General features: G+C 53.4%; 6 protein-coding genes across 6 annotated transcripts; 4 read left to right on the top strand and 2 right to left on the bottom strand.

Moving 5' to 3' along the window:
- The first annotated feature begins 1,094 nt into the window (after nt 1-1,094).
- On the top strand, nt 1,095-2,754 carry N657DRAFT_640357 (uncharacterized protein). The gene has a single exon (XM_062791951.1). It carries the CDS (start codon nt 1,324-1,326, stop codon nt 2,488-2,490), a length of 1,167 nt encoding a protein of 388 aa, XP_062653456.1. The 5' UTR covers nt 1,095-1,323; the 3' UTR covers nt 2,491-2,754.
- Nucleotides 2,755-4,551: 1,797 nt separating this feature from the next.
- Nucleotides 4,552-6,288, top strand: N657DRAFT_640355 (Aldo/keto reductase). The gene is made up of 3 exons (XM_062791950.1): nt 4,552-5,123; nt 5,174-5,450; nt 5,574-6,288. Exons 1-3 carry the CDS (start codon nt 4,944-4,946, stop codon nt 6,197-6,199), a joined length of 1,083 nt encoding a protein of 360 aa, XP_062653455.1. The 5' UTR covers nt 4,552-4,943; the 3' UTR covers nt 6,200-6,288.
- A 2,813-nt stretch (nt 6,289-9,101) lies between these two features.
- Nucleotides 9,102-9,867, bottom strand: N657DRAFT_90783 (uncharacterized protein). Its single transcript, XM_062797584.1, has one exon. The coding sequence runs from the start codon at nt 9,556-9,558 to the stop codon at nt 9,160-9,162; it is 399 nt and encodes a 132-aa protein (XP_062653454.1). The 5' UTR covers nt 9,559-9,867; the 3' UTR covers nt 9,102-9,159.
- A 735-nt stretch (nt 9,868-10,602) lies between these two features.
- Nucleotides 10,603-11,142, top strand: N657DRAFT_640351 (uncharacterized protein). Its single transcript, XM_062791949.1, has 2 exons — nt 10,603-10,916; nt 10,959-11,142. The coding sequence occupies exon 1, from the start codon at nt 10,644-10,646 to the stop codon at nt 10,833-10,835; it is 192 nt and encodes a 63-aa protein (XP_062653453.1). The 5' UTR covers nt 10,603-10,643; the 3' UTR covers nt 10,836-10,916; nt 10,959-11,142.
- Nucleotides 10,976-11,423, bottom strand: N657DRAFT_640349 (uncharacterized protein). Its single transcript, XM_062791948.1, has one exon. The coding sequence runs from the start codon at nt 11,210-11,212 to the stop codon at nt 11,000-11,002; it is 213 nt and encodes a 70-aa protein (XP_062653452.1). The 5' UTR covers nt 11,213-11,423; the 3' UTR covers nt 10,976-10,999.
- An 865-nt stretch (nt 11,424-12,288) lies between these two features.
- On the top strand, nt 12,289-14,413 carry N657DRAFT_90700 (uncharacterized protein). Its single transcript, XM_062797582.1, has 6 exons — nt 12,289-12,309; nt 12,486-12,623; nt 12,677-12,736; nt 12,801-13,276; nt 13,331-13,787; nt 13,840-14,413. Exons 2-6 carry the CDS (start codon nt 12,497-12,499, stop codon nt 14,361-14,363), a joined length of 1,644 nt encoding a protein of 547 aa, XP_062653451.1. The 5' UTR covers nt 12,289-12,309; nt 12,486-12,496; the 3' UTR covers nt 14,364-14,413.
- Nucleotides 14,414-15,950: the final 1,537 nt, after the last annotated feature.

The raw sequence follows: 15,950 nt of genomic DNA, 5'->3' as shown, positions 1-15,950 counted from the left end.
TGAGCCAGGCAGATGATACCGTCATCTTGAACAGCCGTCACTCGCGATGTTCAGGTGTCGGCGGGCTGCGGGCCATCTTGCGTCTCTATAAGAGCCGGGCAGTGCCTGTCCTGTTGACATGTCGAATCAGTAATCTGACGCCAAATCCCTCCGCATGAACCGGATCCTCTCCAGCGAGGCTCTGTGGCTGGTTTACCTTCCACAGAAGATGTGTGCCAAACTGCCAGCGAGGCTCAATGCTGCCGGCTGTTGCCGTCTGGCGCGCCCGTGGTATCCAGAACGCAGCATGTGCAGGAGATGATGGATGCAGAAGTCGAGGGCTGAATGGACGGATAAGGTGCTGTGCCGCTGAGTTGCAGCTAGCGTTAACATCACACCTCCTCTAGGCTATGCTCACATCCCCCCCTTTGCGAGCAACACTGGCGTCATCACGAGGCAGCACAAAAAGGGCAACGTCCGATGGGCCGGGCCAACCGAGGGCGAAGGCCAAGCGCTGCGAGTTCCATCTCTGGTCGATACCTGGCCGCGTCCTTGTCGTTCCTGCAGCTTATTTGTAGTCTGACCATAATATTGTATCTTGCTGCCAAATGCATCTTGTGGTGTTGTGGTCGTGAACAAACTCCTCCGACCATGGGGAATTGATGAGGGATGCATCTTGACAGGTGCGAAGGCGTGATTCCATCGCCCGGTTTGTTTTGCCAGGATGGAGGAATGACCAAGATGACACCCGAGGGTGGCAGCGCCGCAGCGCTGGTTGGGCAAGCAAGAAGAACTGCATCCAACCTGTCCTTTGTTGATTGGCCGAGATGAAACTAGCGCTGCATGCAGTCTCCACTTGAACGGCGGTCTGCTTTGAGACCGGCACAAGCGATTGGCTGAGCCATGCAGCGTCTCGGAACTTGCGTGCCACAGATTGCTGTGTTCCGCTTTCAGTCCCGCATTGGGCCTCAGCCAACCTGCACTGTGGCTCTGTCGCAAATTCCAAACACCCCGTCGCCCCCCGAGGCCCCCGAGCGAACGATCCTTCCATGACGACCCTCTCACTCTGTCTCATCAATACTCATCGCCATTCACCTCACCCTCAAGTTGGCAAACCCACAACACCAGACAACCCCCTTAATCGATAGCCCAGAATAAACGATCACGATGTACTGTCGCATACCCCTCGCTTAGATGGCTTCGAACACCACGTCCGTCTGTCTTGATCTCAGAAAGTTTCCCAGTCTCCGGTTCTCGATCTTGGTCTCCTCTTTCGCTCTTCGCCCGACTTAACCCCTGCCTTTTCCCTCGAACCCCCCATCCACTGTACCCGGCAGCCAGAGAATGGACGATCCAGCCGACTCGAGTTGGAACTGGCCCTTCTGGAAATTCGGGCTGAAGAAGGACGACCTCTTCGGCACCCTGCACGATCAGTACAACACGGTCCCCTCACCTATTCTCGACCCCGAGGCGTTCCACCACGATGTCTACGAGATTTCACAACAAGCCACCTCCGTTGGCGAGTTCCACCGTCTCCTCAGCGACCGCAAGCAGCAGCGTTTGCGCGAGTTAAATGAGACTCTCGAGTCGGCGGCATTCGAGATCATCGCCAACCCTTCTCTCATCGGTACCGAGCAGTGGCAGCACGCCGTCCAGCTCTTCCGTACCAAGTCACTGGACTCACTCGTCCGCTACTACGCATCGTATCTTCCATCGGACCACCCATGGTATAAGCCATCCGATTCTGGCTCGGTTTCGGAGACGGATAGCAATGCTCCATCTCTGACCGACTCTCACGGCTCCTTCTTTGAGGATGAGGAAGTTCCCATCATGGACGAGCCGTTTGAGTATCCGAGCTACCCTAAGCAGGTGCTTGCTGCGTCCCCTCGGTCGATGACCATGTGCTCCGACTCTTCTATCGCCTCGCCGATTGACGACTCGCACCATGCCTTCGACTTTGGCCATTCGGCACCCTCCCGCGCGCTCTCCTTCTCGGAATCCGAGCCGGATTGCTGTGCGGCACCTGGACGCTGCGATTGCGAGCACAGGGAACCTAAAGCGGCGACGATCTCCAAGACAATCGCCAATGGTGTTGAGAAGGACGACGACTCAACTCCTCAAACTGAATCACCCAAGAGAATCACATCTCTCACCACATCCGACATCGCAGACTCCGAGACACCAACGCCCAAACCCGAGGCGCATCCGGCGTCCTTCTTCCTCGATATGAAACCACCCCTCGCGCACCGCCGGCACCGAAGTCTCTCGCCATCGCGACCACATCATCCCCTGTCGGAGCGCGACCTCGACCAGGTACTCACTGCCCACCGCGATCCGCGCCACCCGCAGCGTGCGAGGCTCAGCCGGAGGGAGAGAGAGTGCAGTCCGGCGACGGTGCACAGGAGGAGAAGAGGGAGCCCGGTGCTGGAGCCGACCAAGAGGATACACAAGCCCTTGCCAGAGACTGCCCGGTCAAGACCGAGGGGCCGCAAATGGGCGGCCGAGAGCTAGCACTGACGGCGTTTGGCTTGGCGTGGCGTTCAGGAGGCTTGGTGTTGGTGGTTGGGCCTACCGATACCCTCTGTACATATGTCCTGTTTGTACATATCTGCTTTTGCTTGTTTATGACGGTAATGCTTCCACCCCTGTACCCTGGCGTTCTGTGGTGTTGTGCATGAGTGAAGCTATTCGCATTCTCTCGGCCTCACGGTTTGCCTTCCCGGCTGCCGTCCGTTTCTCTTGGGTTCCCAACGCCATTGGTTGCTTTCCTGACCAAGGTTGTCCTACAATGTCATGATGTTGCTAACACTCGCCCGGCGCCAATCTCGTTCAGCGCCTGACTGCCTGGCTTCCATTCACACCCGGGCATCCCCTTCCTCCCCTTTTGCCCACCCAGCTAACCAACATCACAGCATGACGCACAGTTGGACTGCAAGAAAGCAGCAGGCTGTGCTTGAACTGCAGGCAGTCCTGCACTATCAAGAAGCACTTTCCGGCATCCCTTGCCAGATGTCATCCCACGCGCCCGACAAAATCGCTAACCTTTATGCAGCGATGTAGGGTAGGTAGGATTGTAAGGTACTCCACCCAAGACGGCATATGCCTATGGTACGGTAGTCCTCATCGGTCCAGTCAGTATCCGACAGCCTATCGGCCGGCGACTGAGACCAGACTTGTTCAGTTGTCTCCATATCGAGCCTGGCTCACGAACCTAACAAGGTTACTGAAATACCCAGGTAGGTATCGTAAGTACTGGTGTGGCGGTTACCTGAGGTTGCCCAATCAGGGTAGCATCAAGTACAGGACCCTGGAATATGGACTTTGCTGAGAAAGCCTGCGCAGGCTGACCCGTCGCGTCGGATTCAGCCTTACAGCGGGATCAGATGACAGCCTTGGACTGCCGCCTGACACGTCGTCTGAGACACCTGTTGCCTGCAGCAAGATCCAAACTATCGGCGAATTTTCGCGGCGATGTCAAGGAAGGTTTCACCGTCGATGTCCCAAATCGTGACTATCTCGGGCGAAGCGCCCAACAGATATGCCAAAGCTAGTAGCAGAAGATAACAGGTTCCAAATCTAGCCCTCTGCAGTCGCTCCATGACCCCACAGAGCAGCACAATCCTCTCACCGGGAATCCAACCTCTCTCTGGCCTCTTCCGTCATATAGCTGGATTTGAGATTCCAACCACTATTCTCCAACATACCTGAGTAGCAAGTAACCTTGTGCGGAAACACCTCGACGGCGGCATCGTGACGGGAGGAGTCAGTTTTCCCCGCCGCAGAAGACATACACTAGGAGCTCTTAAAAAGCATCCTACACCACCGCGCCCAGGCAAGCCTCCTTCGTCGCGCACAACAATGATCGGCCATAGCGCTGACACTCAAGTTCGAGCTTAATCTGCCATTTTTGTATTGCGGCCTTGTGTGTTGCACGATCAACATCCCACGGATGGATTCAACCCTATGGTGATCCGGGAACCTTGCTACTCCATCACCAATATCATGATGTTGACAGCAGCGAGGCTGGGCAGTGGCGCAGTTAAAGCGAGCGTGACTCCAAGGCTTTTCAGGCTCCCAGGTTTTATTACGATGGGCCCACTGACGCATTTCGCGACCTCCTCTAGCCATTTGGTTTCCACTCGGTCCGCAATGTCGTCCATCTGTCATATCCCTCGGCGAGGTCATGTCGAAGCTCGGGTTACACAGGTAGGGTGTAGTGGTTCGAAGTCCCTAATCCGGAACCTGCAATGACAGCGATGTATTTCGTACAGGAATTGTACTTCAGTGCGAGGATCTGACACTCCTTACCTTGACGCTTGGTGCTACACACGTGTACACGTGTACCATCCTCGCCTCTGGGTCCACTGTAAACTGGGGGAACTGCAATGTTCGTCAGACGGACCGGAGGTCACATTAAGAGCCGGAAACGGAGCCGGAGACCTCCGAACCAGGGATTGCGGCCCGGAAGAAACCCACACTGCCGGTCCCGCTAACGTTAGTTTGAATGCCCCTCATTCCTCCCCACAGCTCGCCGGGCGGGGTTGAGGAAATTGACAGAAGGGCAAAAAAAGAATTTCTAATCATGGAAAAACAAACCGGATAAGATGCTCGTCTTTTAGCAGCTTTCGTATTCTCCGCCTGTTAGCTAGGCTGGCGTATCAATTGAGAACGGCTCAACCCATTCGATGATGCCATTGCTTGCTATCTCCGCGTAACCCCGCATTGAGAACCCCAGAAAGGCCGATGCGGATACAGGTTCCATGTCGTCACAAGCATCGCGATGGCGGCCCATTTCGCAGATCGACCCACCGTTGCCCAGGCAAGCTCTCCCGCCAAGGGGACTGCCGTCATAATAAACGTTACCATATCCCGCGACTCCCGCCCTGCTCCCTCCTCCCGGCAGCTCACCGTTGTTCCCCTCCCTCATCAAAGCCGGCCCAATTCGCATCCAGAAGACGCCCATCATGTCTGACGGCCCAATTGTTCCCACGGCCTACGAGCCCAAGAACATGAAGTTCCGCTACCTCGGCAACACGGGTCTGCAGGTTTCTCTCTTCTCGCTCGGTGGCTGGCTCACCTACGGCGGCACTCAGAAGGGCAATGTTGTGAAGGAGTGTCTCAAGGCTGCCTGGGACCATGGCATTGTATGACTCTTGGCCCTTACAAACCCGAAGTCACACTGACAGGTCCATAGCAAACCTTTGACACGGCCGAGACCTACGCCAACGGCGCGTCCGAGGTCGAGATGGGCCGCGCCCTCAAGGAGCTGGGCTGGCCGCGCGACGAGTACGTGCTCACCACCAAGATCTTCTTTGGCACCGGCCGCAAGGAGCCCAACACCCGCGGCCTGAGCCGCAAGCACATTGTCGAGGGTCTCAAGGCCTCGCTCGCCCGCCTCCAGACCCCCTACGTCGACGTCGTTTTTGCGCACCGTCCGGACCCGGCCACGCCCATGAAGGAGGTTGTCGAAGGTACGACAATCTCTTTGTCTGTGGATTGTCTTTACCCCTTTGTGTTCGCCTGACTGTGTATTTTCCTCGCAAAACCTTTCGACACATCCAGTAGGAATTTCACAGCTGACATTGCTGGCACAGGCTTCACGCAATGCATCCGCAATCTCAACCTGGCCTACTACTGGGGCACATCGGAATGGAGCGCGGCGCAGATCACCGAGGCGATCGGCATCGCGGAAAAGTACAACCTCATCGCGCCCGTCGTCGAGCAGCCGCAGTACAACGCGCTGCACCGCGAGCGCTTCGAGGTCGAGTACGAGCCGCTGTTCCGGCAACACGGCTACGGCACCACCATCTGGAGCCCGCTTGCGAGCGGCTTCCTGACGGGCAAGTACAACGAGGGCGTGCCCGAGGGGTCGCGCTTCGCGACCAACAAGGCCTTCTTCGAGGACACCGTCAAGATGCTGCAGAGCGAGGAGGGCAAGGCGAAAGTGGAAAAGGTCAAGAAGCTGACCAAGATCGCCGAGCGTTTGGGAGCGACCGTCACGCATTTGTCGTTGGCCTGGGCTGCGAAGAACCCGAACGTCAGCACGGTTATTCTGGGCGCTACCAAGGTTGAGCAGATCGTGGATAACCTTAAGGCGTTGGACGTTATTGATAAGCTGACGCCCGAGATTATGGACGAGATTGAGGGCGTGTTGGAGAACAAGCCGAAGGGAGTTGCCACTTGGGGCCGGGTCCGTGAGAAAGGTCCTGTTAGGGGTTGAAGGCACGTTTGGTGGATGAGGTCCGAAGTTAGAAGTCCACCTAATGTGACGAGTTGAACTTGCGATATAAAAAGGCATTGGAAGATTATCCTTCCCATCTCCCGCTTCGTCGAGTCACCTTCTCTCTTATTATAACTATTGGTATTATATAGGAGACGCAAAAGGAACGCAAGGCACAGGGTCAGAGACTCCACTGGCCTACGGAACTCCTTTCCAACGGCTTTAGTAGAGTATTTTATAGATAACTTTGCATTGCTTTGCCTGTTCTGTTCGATATCCGATATCCAGTATACAGTAACTTGACGTTAGCATTTAGAGCACTTTATTTGTAGGGTCGTACCATTTCTTTTTCATTTTCCCCCCTTTCCCCCTTTCTCCCTTTTCACTTTTTTTTCTTCCCTTTGCGGCGACTCTCTCTCAGTCTATCTCTCTCGATTGGAACGCCTATTTCTACGAAGCAAACGCCAACTCGTGGCCAGACGATTCGAACATCGCGATTCTACGGAACGGTGTCAACGATAAGCTCAAGACCAAACTTGATCTACAGCTGGAACTTCCCACTACATACGAAGGATTCGTCAAGGCTCTGCACAAGCTCGGTGGATATGGTGGCTCCGGCCAAGGAAATTCTCCCAGCAACTTCGGAAAACCTGCGGCCCCTAGAGTCGGTGAACCGATGGACATTTCCGCTTTGAACATACGGGATGACGATGCAATCCAGCTCTCGCGTATCCGGACAGGAGGTTCTATCCGTTTCGCACCTAGTTCGACGCCTGCACAACGACAAGCTCGGCGGGAGACTGGGGTCTGCGTGCGGTGCGGTGATCCAGACCACTGGGCATCGGATTGTCCTTATGCGCCTGCTTCTCATACTCCGAACGGTCTTACTCGAGCTTCTGACTTGGTATCTGGGTTTCTGCTTCTGGCTCTGGTTCAGGTATGAGGTACTTTGCGGCTGTAGTGCCTGAGTACGACGAGTGATTGGAGATATGATTATGCTCTTGTTTCTGTCTTTATGAACCTGGTTGTTATACTGCAGCGCAGCGTAGCTAACAGTTCAACCAACCCAACCGAGGCCTCAAAGTTGAATTGGTTGATCCAAACCCGCCAAAATTGGTTGATTGAGCGATTGATTGATAAGTTGATAGTACATGGTGGGCATGTGACCATATGGCCACTTCAACATGAGCCATGATCCAGAAGGAGGTTTGGTCCCGGAACAGCCTCCTTCGCCGCCCACTCATTCCTCATTCCCTCAAAGACCTTGGGTTCGATTGACTCAGGGGGCAGGTAAGCTAATGCCTCCTAGAACGATACCGCCCTGCTTGATCCAGCTCCGAAGCAGTTGCAGAAACTCAAGCGTTCGGGCCTGGAGATGGCATCGTTGTGTAGATACTGATAGCTTGGCTAAACTGAACTGCCGTTCGCAGTGATCTGCCATCGCTGGAACAGCCAGGAGGTCTAGAGCCAGCCGGCTGAGGCGTGGGAAGGCCTGCTTCCTTTCAACCCACCACGCGATTGGATCCTTGATGCGCTTGTCAGGCCGTATCTCGAGATACTGCTCAAGCTCGTTCATGACATGGCCAAAAGGGCTGTCTTCAGTATCCGCCCACTCGTTGAACAGCGGATAATCATCAGGGAGGCTTGGGGTCGATGACATTGTCGGAGGGGGGATTGGCTTGCAGGCATCTGAGTGGCTGAATCAAACATTACGATGGGGGAGGATCAGTTTCGACCGCAGATCCCACGACCCCTCATCTTTGGCCAATATGTCAGGGGTCAGGGCAGCCAACGCGGTCAGGGGCCAGGGCAGCCGACGCGGTCAGGGGTCAGGGCAGCCGACGCGGTCAGGGGTCAGGGCAGCCGACGCGGTCAGGGCGTAGGGTGAACCAAAACACTATCGGAACCGGATTATCATATAATCCAGCCCCACCACTTTAACAACGCCGGAAGCCCGAACGTTGAATTGGTTGAATTGACAGGGCTTGGGGGTTTGAATCGATTGGTTGAAATTGAATTGATAGTTGGTTGATTAAGTTGAACTTCTAGCTACGCTGCAGTGCAGCGGAATCTGCTCTCGAAAGCCGCTTCTGGTGCGCCAGTGATTGGCCCTAGGTAGGTATTACGACAAGATCCTGGCAAGCATCACCCCTTTAAATAGAGCCAGAAATGGCTTTTTAGTCATAGCGGCAAGGGTTACTGTTGTAAGAAACCACAGCTTACGGAGCTAGAAGTGGCTCCCAACACCACTCCACCACCACACCATAAGTTTTCCTTCCAAATATGCCGGGGATTGATATGGCTTACTCGGTGGTGTTTGCCTTAGGAGATCAACGCAGCGTTACAACTACCAGGGACTGGGCCACGAGACTCTTCGCCAAACGGATTCACAACGGATGACGCTAACAACGGCCGCTAGAGATGTTGACCGCAACACCAGCGACGCCACGCATTAGAGTTGTTAGATTGTCCGTTACTCTTAAGCTCGACTTTTATACCTTCCGCAATAGGGGCGATCTTCTAAAGCGTGGAGATGAATCGCACTGTTGTCCGGATCTTCCTTAATGCGTTCCAACCGCGGTTAATTGCGCGGATGGGTGCCGATGAGGTCTGCCTGGCGTATGATCAGATCTTCCCATGGTGGGGCGCTCCTTCGGCTTGCACTCATCTATGAGTGATGTTGTCCTTACTTTCAAGCCCGGTTGTAAGTGAGATTGGACGCTGGATGGATTGTAAATACGCACCGCAAGGCTCGTTTGGCCGATATCCAGAGTGCGTGACGTTTGGTTTGCACCACTACAGGCAGTCCACCGAAATCGGCCGCATAAGTGCTTTCGTTGAGTAGTCGCACATTGCGTCTGCGTATGTAGATTAATTAGGTAAGGGGGAAAGTTTAAAGGGTCGAGGCACTGGCAGATAACGGGTAAGAGATTTGCGAAAAGAGGATCACGTTGGAAAACTTACCCCAGGAAGCTCCTTATGTATCTTGTCCCCTGTGCCTTTGCAAGTGGGCTCGGGAGGTACAATCTATTGATATTGAAGCCTGGTTCACTAAGTCCTGATCTCCCAGAGGTTGAGCTCGCTACACGCGTTGGGATACATACGTTTGTTGAAGTCCCTAACCTAACTTCCAGAAGCCTAGACTCCCAAAACTCCCGGAGTTCCAACACATGGCTAAACGCCGGCAGCGATTCAAAAGAAATCGCCATGTGCGTTGAAGTTCTTTCTCGGGTTTGCAATCCTGGTTCGGCCATGAGGTCAAGGCCCTGAATTGTACGGTTGAGACGGCTGAGAATATTGAACAACACGATGAGAATGAAATATACCGTGGCTCCGCACTGCGGAACAGGGGTAAGCATCGCTACATCGGATTAGCGGTATCCTCGGTACAGTATCTTGTCGGTGAGAGAGAGCATTCTCGGCGCAGAGGGGGTTCGTTCGGTCGTCGAGGCATTCAACTGACGCCTAAGAGAGCCCACCAACAAGGATCGCTCCGCCGGGATGGTTGCAGTGAGTCGGGCCGTTGGAAGTGTTACCGAGTATTTTACCCCTTAGCGCAGTCTTCCGAACTTCCCTTCGACGCAGGGATTTTCGGTAAGTGCGGATGAATTCGACATCCGCCACATGTTTGCATAGAAACCACGTACCTGGCATCATTTCATCCCCACAAAACAGACTGCTGGGCGTCCCTTCATGAGCCTAGCGAGCAGTTTTACCGCGGTAAATTACGAGGCAGGAAAGTTGCTACCAGGGCTGTGGTTTCAACGGTGGCTCTCAGGGTATATACGGCTCTCAAAGGCCATGGCTGACGTCGTAGGACGTCTCAACCCTTTGTAGGACCCGGCTCCGCAGCTATAGAGGCGGTACTTGACATACACGTGTTTTTGGCGCTTGGGGGGAATGGCAATTCCTTCAAGAGTACCGTTCGGCGGACCATTTGAGTGACAAAGGGCCGGCCGTCCATTCTCTAGGCGAATCATCAGTCATTGCATATAGAAAGGTATATGCGAAAATACACCTTCGCCAGCGGCCCGTCCCCGAACCTAGCCGCGGTTGTACGACGAGACTATTTCCGCTTTACTCTAATCAATCATCCTGTCCGGAGGACAATTTTGTTGCCAAACTTTTGGAAATTACTATGGGAAAGTCGACGGAAATTGATAAGGAATTGCGGAGCCCTCTTATCCGCCCCTGGGGACTGGTCCGTAGCTTTGCCGCCCCACTACTTGCCTCATTCGGCTGTGTCGCAGGCTGGCCCTTCCAATGCCGCCTGCATGCGAAGCTAGCCGCACCCACCTAATTCCTGTCCTCAACTTTGTTTACATGGCCTCTCGACATCGTCAACAACGACCTACGATGTTGCCCTCCTGCAACCCCCCATTTTCCAGCTTCTTTCCTTCTTGGTTTCAGAGTATTTCCGTTATGGACTGGTTATTCTGTCACTATGGAGGGCGCTGTCCCTCAAGCGCAGTGGAAAGTTTGTCGCGACTGCAACGTTGAGCAGCCGATCGATCAGTTTTTGGATCGTCGTGGTAACGGCAGGATTGTCAGAAAGTGCCTGGATTGCCGGGACAAGCAGAGGGCATCAGTTACGATTCAATTGTTTCCATTCTATCGTTCTTCATCTCCAAGCTGACTAGCTGACTTGGTACACCAGGAACATGCGTCGAATGCTGCTATTTCGGCAGCCAGTGCGATCGCCCGCCGCGCGGCCGCCGCGCCTTCAACTCCCGCCCCAGTCCATCTTGCGCCGCGGCAGTCGAATTAGATACGATTCAATGCAATTGCAGTATACGGGAATCATTGGCCGACGGACAGGTTTCTGGCGCTTCGTCTCTCGCACCCATAATGAACACAGTAGTATACAGGACGAACAGTTGATGAGCCGATTGTCCTCCGGCAGGGACAGGAAAATTGCCAGGAGCGAGAGAGAGGAAGGAAGCGCCCCGTAGCGTAGCGAAGGGCCGCGCGACTGACGAGCGAAGCGACGCCAGCAATTTTTAGTAGGTTCATAGTGTTGTTGTATTGCAAATGAGGAGGATTGTTAAGAGAGTGGTGGAGAGTGTCCCGCTCCCTTGTATGTCCCGCTCGCTTACCAAATACGCTAGATAGAAACTCCTAACTTATAACGTACATTATAAGCGAGCGGAGCATATAGGCGAGTGGCGCACTGATAAGGGCCAGTATGGAAATTCGGGCACAACACTAACAGCGGGATTAATCTGGGAATAAGCTGTTAGTGCTGTGCCCAGATTTCCATACTAGCCCTTATCAGTGCGCCACTCACCTCTCTGTGCGCCGTTCGCTTGTAATGTACGTTACTCTCTGCTATATTTCTAAAAAACCAAATCACCATCATTAATTCTAACTGTATTGTACATACCGCTCTGAGCTGCTAAACTGTGATAATTCTTACAGTCCAGTTTCAAGGCACCAATAGGGACGGAAGCGCCCTGTAAAGTGCAGTCCTCGTTTAGGTACCGAACACTTGCAAGCGAAATGGAGTGCTCTATGATCATAACATTTACTGCGAGGCGAAGCGTCAGTTGCGGTTGCGCTGCCAGAAGAATGGCCGATCACCCTTCCCCATCGAGAATTAGGTCGCTTACACATCCTGTTGTTGTTAATGGGAGATTCCGCCTATCCTCGGATCGGAGACGCCTGATAGTGTAGGTACGCTTCATTGAGCATCAAAGGGAGTCTCCGAGACACGGCAACATTTTCAGCTGTACAGTATCCTTCGGTTCTTTCCTTTTCCGGGGAGATCCTGGCCTCTTAGCCACGTCAGCGGACTTTAACGAGCCCAATAGCTTCAGCTTCACGATCTCGCTCGAATGGACGGTTGGGCCAATGCGAGAAAAAAAGGGCTGATCATGGCCAATCAATACGTTCACAGCGGGGCCACAACGGTATTCTAGCCAATCGATCAGGGTTGCTCCACTCTTGCATATCCAGCTCAGTTGGGCACGAAAAACTAACGGTGCTTTTATTCAGCTTGGGCTACAACGTCAGAGAATAAACCCGCAGAAAATAAGCAATGTCGACGAGAGGCAATCTTCCTCCTCGGGAAGAGAACGAAAGCCATGTTCATGAACCCGGTTTATCCTTAAGCAAGTATAACACTCCAGAAATATCCTCTCTTCTCTTGTCTTTCCTTTGCACCTAAGCCACATCGACGAAGCACATTTCCTGTCTTGCTTAAAAGTGTATGTGGGTACAAGGCCTCGTCGCCTGAGTCGGGGGATTCAGTGCTGACCTTGAAATGCCGTCGTGCCCGGCGCAGCAGCTCACCCCACCATGTCCTTCTCTCGCCCATTGCTTGAGCAAGACGTCTGGAGCAAATCCAGGGAGAGAGATGAACCTGTCTCCCCCGACTATATTGCCCTTCACTACAAAAGAGCGCAGTCAATCTGTCGACAAAGCGGTGGGTTCCATTCAGCAAAATCTGATCTGATGATTGGTAGCTGAGATACCAAGGCCTTTCCGTCGACGATATCCGTTACCTGACGAAGAAGTTTTGGGATTTCCACTTCGACTGTCAGTCTCTCTCCATATTCCGAGCTAGCGGTTATTGTGTTGTGTTGTTGAAGAAAAACGTTAGTGATTGCTGCCCGTGACCCGACGGCCTTCACCATTGCTACAATCCACATCAATCTCTGCGTCGGGACCCTCAGCAACTTTGTCGAGACCAGGCCCGATCTATCCGGTGTTGTTAAGGGACTGTTGAATTTTGACATTTGCGGCGAGTTCATGCTGACGGAAGTCGGTCATGGATTGGACGCACGCAACCTCGAGACTACAGCGACCCTCCAGCCGGATGGCTCTTTTGATCTCCATACTCCAAACGCCGCGGCAGCAAAGGCCATGCCTCCAACGACACCGAACGCCGGCATTCCTCGTGTAGCGATTGTGTTTGCACGGCTAAAGGTTTCGGGAGAAGATCATGGGGTCAAGCCCTTTGTCGTGTGGCTGTGCGATGCAAACCAGATGAGGCGCGGCATCACATCTCGGGCACTGCCGACGCGATCCGGGACCAACATGAAGCCCTTGGATCATGCCATCACAACCTTTGACCATGTCCGTTTGTCCCCGAATGCGCTCCTTGGATCCATCGCTAAGCCGAAGGATGAGCGAGTCGACTTTCTGAAACAAATTCAGCGGGTTTCCGTCGGGACACTTGCGCTCTCGATTGTGGGCATTCCAGCAATCAAATTGGGAACCCGCATCACTGCCCTTTACAGCCAAAGAAGGCTGGTCGCCGCTCCCCACGGGCGCGGACATGTGCCAATCATGTCCTTCAGCACGCAGCAGCGACCTATCCTGGATGGCTGGGTCTACGGAACTGTCCTCGATTCATACGCCCGATGGACAGTGAAGGAGTTCATGAGTCCTGCCTATAGCACTCCCGTGCGACATGCGCTTGGGACACTATTCAAGGCGACCGTCGCGCGAGCATCGCGCGTCCTGAATGAACTCTCGGAGCGATGCGGTTGGCAGGGGCTTTTTCCTTACAACCAGGTCAACGAGCTGGCTCTCAGTCTCCAGGGCAGCTACATTGCGGAGGGTGATATCCTCGTGTTGTGTATACGTGCGTCTTCCCCGGTCCCGCTTGTTGAACCCCGTCTGACAGTTCTTACCAGGTCTTGCTTCTGAGTTGCTCGGGGACAAGTACAGCCTGCCGGAGCCGCGAGATCCATCCACAAAACTGGCACAGCGTGAACGGATGATGATGAAGAGCACCAGATCCAAAATTGCCGAGCTGGGCGGTTACGAGGAGCACAGGGGTCAGGACTTCAACCGACACATCCTCCCGCGTTGCCGGCCCCTGATCGAGGCAATCGGCCATCGTATGGCTTACGAGGCAGCCAGAGATTCGGGTGTTTGCCCGAAGATTGTTTACCTCTTTGAGATGTTGTGCCTGGCGACGGACCTCAGCTGGTATATTTCTGAGGAGCGCACCATCACGCCGACGTTTCACGACTCCTTGGTCAAAGCATATGACGATGTCTTGCCTGACATGTTGAAGGCGGTTCAGGAATCGGAGACAAACGAGTACATCACTGCTCCTATTGTGTCGGACAAGTTGTGGACAGAGTTTGTCGGGGGGCTACCGTTGTTCGAATATCCCAGCGACGGAAAGGGGGGCTTTCAGCCCACCCTGTAGGCAGTATTAGTCTCACCAGATCCTTTAAATTTCATTCTGCATTTGTCGAAGCATTTTTCCGCCGAGAACTTGAGGATAGCGAATCTAATAAGAAGCAAGCTCAGGGAGCTGAATGCGGATCTAGTTTGAGAAAGATGACCACGCTACTTGTCAAGCTATTTATCGCTTGAGATAACTTAATTATTTCATCTTCCTGGCTTAAGCCTTCCTCTTCTGCCCCTCACTTAGTGAAGATACGTACATACCGCCGTCTACACCGCAGTGTTCCATTATCTACAGCGTAAGGCTGCATTGTGTATTGGCTGCCGATTCTAACGACAACAGCCGATGAGCCAGGGACTCGACCGTCTTTTCAACAATAAGGGCGTCTCATGGCATCTGGAACCAAGGTTATCTTGCTCACCTCACATTTGCCTTCAGGAGCACAAAAGCGAATGATCATCGGCAAGTCCACGGTTTACGCACACCTGGGCTTTCCTGCAGTTGAAGGCTTTGTACTCCAGCTGAAGTTGATCTCGAGGTAAGTGTTGCCGCATGATTTCTGGCCCAGCCCATGTCGGTCGTTATAGTCGAGAAAACCGGTTCTGTCTTCTCCGGTGTTTGCATCCAGTTGGAAACGGCTGCCCTCAGGCGCGCTACGGGAGTACCCTCCAGGCGGCCTTCGTCTTGGCCAATCCACTCGGCAAGCTGATCGAAAGGCTGGGATCTCTAAAAAACGAGAGTAGCGGGCAAAGCGTTTTAGATCTCCTGGTTTCTGTAGATAGCTGAGTTGAGTCCGTGTTGGGACAACTGTCCCAAACAGCCGAAGTCCGTAGGGAGTTTCATTTTGTGCAACTGGTTCACAACCTGGTTGGCTGCCATGATGAACTGGACGTAGGCGTTGGTATGATATTGGCGAGTGTGCGTGGAGTTTGGAGGGAATGATTTTCCTATGAGCTTCCGGGTTAGTTGTAGCCTAGTTTTAGCCTTCCAATCTATGTCGATGGCCGGGATGAGTACCTGTATTGGGCCCGAGGCAGAGGGCGAACCACTGCCAGTTTTTATGCTAGGTCTCTGGATACTTGGAGGCGTCTCTACGCATCAAACTGCATGACAATGCTGCCAATACACCAGGATGCCCTTTGAATGTTGACTGGAAGAAACACATCGGATTATGGTCGTAAGGTGTATGAGACCCTTTACCTGCGGTCGGTGATGGCTTCTTTAAGGGCGGCTGAGGCCCAGACGGCATGATACGAAGGGAGTCTGATGAGAACGGGAGTAGACAACGCGGTAGCTGATGACTATCGACATTACAAGGGACGCTCGGTCCAATGCTTGGTTCAATGCTCTGAGGTCATGAGGTGGTAAAAGAGTTGGTATCGACAGTTCATCATCACTGCCACGCTCGAGAAGACCTTGTCTGCATATATCTAAGTCATGAATATACGAAGTTCAAGCAAATGCCAAGCTGGAGATCACTTATCTGCGGTACCGTATGTTGCATTCCCTGTACGGATGAATAGTACCTTAGGCAAGGACCACTAAGCATAAGGTATCAACGTCATTTTGGTGATTGATTTCCCGACGGCTTTTTCAACGTTTTAT

This window comes from Parathielavia appendiculata (genome assembly GCF_033297405.1).
Source record: "Parathielavia appendiculata strain CBS 731.68 unplaced genomic scaffold N657scaffold_1, whole genome shotgun sequence".
Classification (NCBI taxonomy): Eukaryota; Fungi; Ascomycota; class Sordariomycetes; order Sordariales; family Chaetomiaceae; genus Parathielavia; species Parathielavia appendiculata.
Note: the sequence above shows the minus strand (reverse complement) of the source record. Positions and strands in the feature narration are given on the sequence as shown.